The following is a 1742-nucleotide window of genomic DNA, read 5'->3' on the forward strand; positions in this document are numbered from 1 at the left end:
AAATATCCAGGACCAAAATTCTAATTTAAAACAAGGAAATATAACATAATTTATGGATGGAATGAATTCAAACGAACAAGTAAGAATATTATTACTTTTTAATTTATATTGATTATCTGTTATTTTAATTAATTTTATAAATTTTAAATCATGAAGATAAAAATGGATTAAAAATAAATATTCTAGAATTTATAAATTAACCATATTATACATACAAATACAGCTATAGCCAACTTATCTATTAAATATTAGTTTAATTTTTATTATTTTTGCATAGGTATTTATTAATATGACAATTTATAAAGTCCAATACTTTTATAAGAATACTTATAGCTATGAATATTAAATTATAATTATTAAACAGGTATATCTTTATACTTTTAAACATAATAATTTTTGTCCATTTTTATAAATTATTGTATAAGTTAATATACCTATTAACTATTAATTATATTTTTGAATTTAAAATATTTAAATGAAACCAATAATATTATGAAGATAATAGCATTGACTATAAATACTATATTATAGTATTTATAAACAATGATAATAGATATCAACTTACTGTATTGTTAGTTAGACATCTGAAATTTGTAAGACTTACTATATTAAAATAAAAATCAATAAATACTTAGTGTATATAACTTAGAAAACAGTTTTATTTTTTACATACCAAATAACTTTTTAGAGTATATTTTTTAATTATTATTGACTAAATAGGAAAATTTATGGAAACTTTTGGCAACAGCTATATATTCAACAGCAACTCCATTTTCCATTGTGGAAAATGATTATTGGATTCAAAATTTTAAAGGTTTAAGGCCAAGTTTTATTCCTCCATCAAGACATCTTATATCTAATAAACTTCTTGATGATGAATATATACAGATGTCAACTAATGTAAATAAAAAAGTTCATGAAGCATTTGTGTTTAGAATACAGATAGACGGCTGGAGTAATATCAGGTATAATGATTGATACTATTTTAAATAAAAATGTGTATCTAATTATATTTTATTATTCATTTTAGAAATGAACCTATTATGAATATTATTATTACTACCCCAGAACCAGTTGTTTAAAAATCTTTAAGTACTACTACAAGTAGACATACAGCGGAGTATGTAGCCAATGAGTTAAGTATAGTTATTGATAGTATTGGAAAATATCGTTGCTTAGGTAATGTATCAGATAACGCAGCTTCTATGAAAAAAGCATGGACAATTTTAAAGTATGATCCACGTTATAAAGACTTACCTATAGCATATTATTCATGTATATGCCATACATTAAACTTACTTGTACATGATATATTCAAACTTAAAAAATGTGAGTGCATTGGAAGAAATGGCAAAAACCATAGTAAAGACAATTTATAACACTCATATTTTAAAATCTACATTTGTTATAATTCAAAAGTCAAAAAAAAGAGGTATTTACTACTTTAAAAATGCCTGTTAAAACTCGATGGGGTTGAATTGTTTACTACTTAGAAAGTCTTATACAAAATAAAGGGATTTTGCAGCAATTAGCTTGGCCTGATGATGACAATGTAATTAAGAAACTAGGAAATATACAAATGCACATTGTTGATTTTTCATTTTGGTATAAAATAGATAAAGTATTGGACCGAATAAAACCTATAACTGAATGGATAAAAAAGTTAGAATCAGATAATCCATATGTTAGTGATGTATTTTATGCATTAAATGACATAAGTTCTCTCTTGACATTAAAGCTTC

At 23.2% G+C, this 1742-nt stretch overlaps 1 protein-coding gene across 1 annotated transcript; it reads left to right on the forward strand.

Annotated features, from left to right (window-relative positions):
* The first annotated feature begins 1 nt into the window (after position 1).
* On the forward strand, positions 2-1121 carry LOC112689689. The gene is made up of 3 exons (XM_025563524.1): positions 2-79; positions 721-965; positions 1031-1121. Exons 1-3 carry the CDS (start codon positions 53-55, stop codon positions 1080-1082), a joined length of 324 nt encoding a protein of 107 aa, XP_025419309.1. The 5' UTR covers positions 2-52; the 3' UTR covers positions 1083-1121.
* Positions 1122-1742: the final 621 nt, after the last annotated feature.

The sequence above is a fragment of the Sipha flava genome, unplaced genomic scaffold, assembly GCF_003268045.1.
Source record: "Sipha flava isolate LNK unplaced genomic scaffold, YSA_version1 46563_pilon_pilon, whole genome shotgun sequence".
Classification (NCBI taxonomy): domain Eukaryota; kingdom Metazoa; phylum Arthropoda; class Insecta; order Hemiptera; family Aphididae; genus Sipha; species Sipha flava.